The sequence below is a fragment of the Alligator sinensis genome, unplaced genomic scaffold, assembly GCF_000455745.1.
Source record: "Alligator sinensis unplaced genomic scaffold, ASM45574v1 scaffold850_1, whole genome shotgun sequence".
NCBI classification, from domain to species: Eukaryota; Metazoa; Chordata; order Crocodylia; family Alligatoridae; genus Alligator; species Alligator sinensis.
Window position 1 is genome coordinate 18159 of NW_005842742.1, and position 1070 is coordinate 19228.

Sequence of the window (1070 nt, forward strand, 5' to 3'; positions counted from 1 at the left end):
CCACCACCACCACTCCCTCTCCCACCCCAACGTGCTATACCTGTTGTTGCAGTGGGCAGCTGTGAGGACCCAGCGCCTGGCGATGAGGGTGGCACCACAGCTGAAGGTGACACCCTTGTAGACAGCCGCCTGCCAGGGCTGGGAGTGGGGGCAGCAGGGGTAGCCCTTCAGCTTGTAGGTACCCGGGCTGGCAGCTGGGGAGATAAGATTTGCCCCCCTTTGTGCCCCGCCGGCAGGGAAGGGGGATGGGGGGCAGAGGTGTGTCACAGCTGGCAATCAGGGCTGCTCCAAGTGCTGTACAAAGGCTAGGGGGTAGAGAGCTGGTCCTGGGCCCAGCCAGGATGGGAGCTGTGCTAGGTGCTGTATGTCACAGCACCTGGGAGGGGGCTGAGCTAGGTGCTGTATGTACCCCCCCCACCCCCCACCCCAAGTAGGCCCCAGGCAGACCAGGCTTGGGCAATGGACCACTGCTGCTGCTCTGGGTGAGGGGGTCAGTCAGGCCCAGCACCCCTGGGAGAGGCCGCATCTTGGTGGGGGAGGGCAGGGCATGGCGGGGAAGGGTTGGGGCAGGAGAAGGGGGACACGGATCCAAGCTGGGGCAGGGGCTGGGTGTGGGCAGGCATCTGGGGGAGACGCACACACAACACATACAGAACACAGGCGTTTGGGATCCACGCACCCCAGTCTCCACAAGGAACCCAGGTATCTGGGACACACACACACACACGCACATGCACGCGTGCGCACACTTCGGTACCTGCAGCTCCCAGCATCAAGACAAGGCCCAGCAGCCACATGGCAGCAGCAGGGATGGGGGCACCTTGCTCTGGGGGGGCAAGAAGGTGGGGGCAGAAAGTGTCTCATTAATGGGGGGTTGTCCCCACCCCTTCTGGCAGGCTTCACCCCCCCACCAGCCCTTGTTTTTTTGCGGGGGGGTCAAGGCCCAGTCCCTCCCTGGGGCAGCAGAGTAAGGCCCATGACTTGGGAGGAGGGGGGCAGGAGGGGCTGGAGTTCATCCCCCTCCCAACACAGATGCACCCAGGTGTCCAGCCCCTGCCCCCCAGTGCTCC

General features: G+C 64.5%; 1 protein-coding gene across 1 annotated transcript in view; it reads right to left on the minus strand.

The window, feature by feature from the left end:
• Window positions 1-1070, minus strand: part of LOC102387048 (kallikrein-15-like) — a 6125-nt gene that overhangs the window by 3595 nt on the left and 1460 nt on the right. The window contains exons 2-3 of the mRNA XM_006034467.3: window positions 758-826; window positions 41-194 (exon numbers count right to left, since the gene is read on the minus strand). Coding sequence (XP_006034529.2) covers window positions 41-194; window positions 758-797 — 194 coding nt within the window. The 5' untranslated portion in view covers window positions 798-826. The remainder of the gene's footprint in view (window positions 1-40; window positions 195-757; window positions 827-1070) is intronic.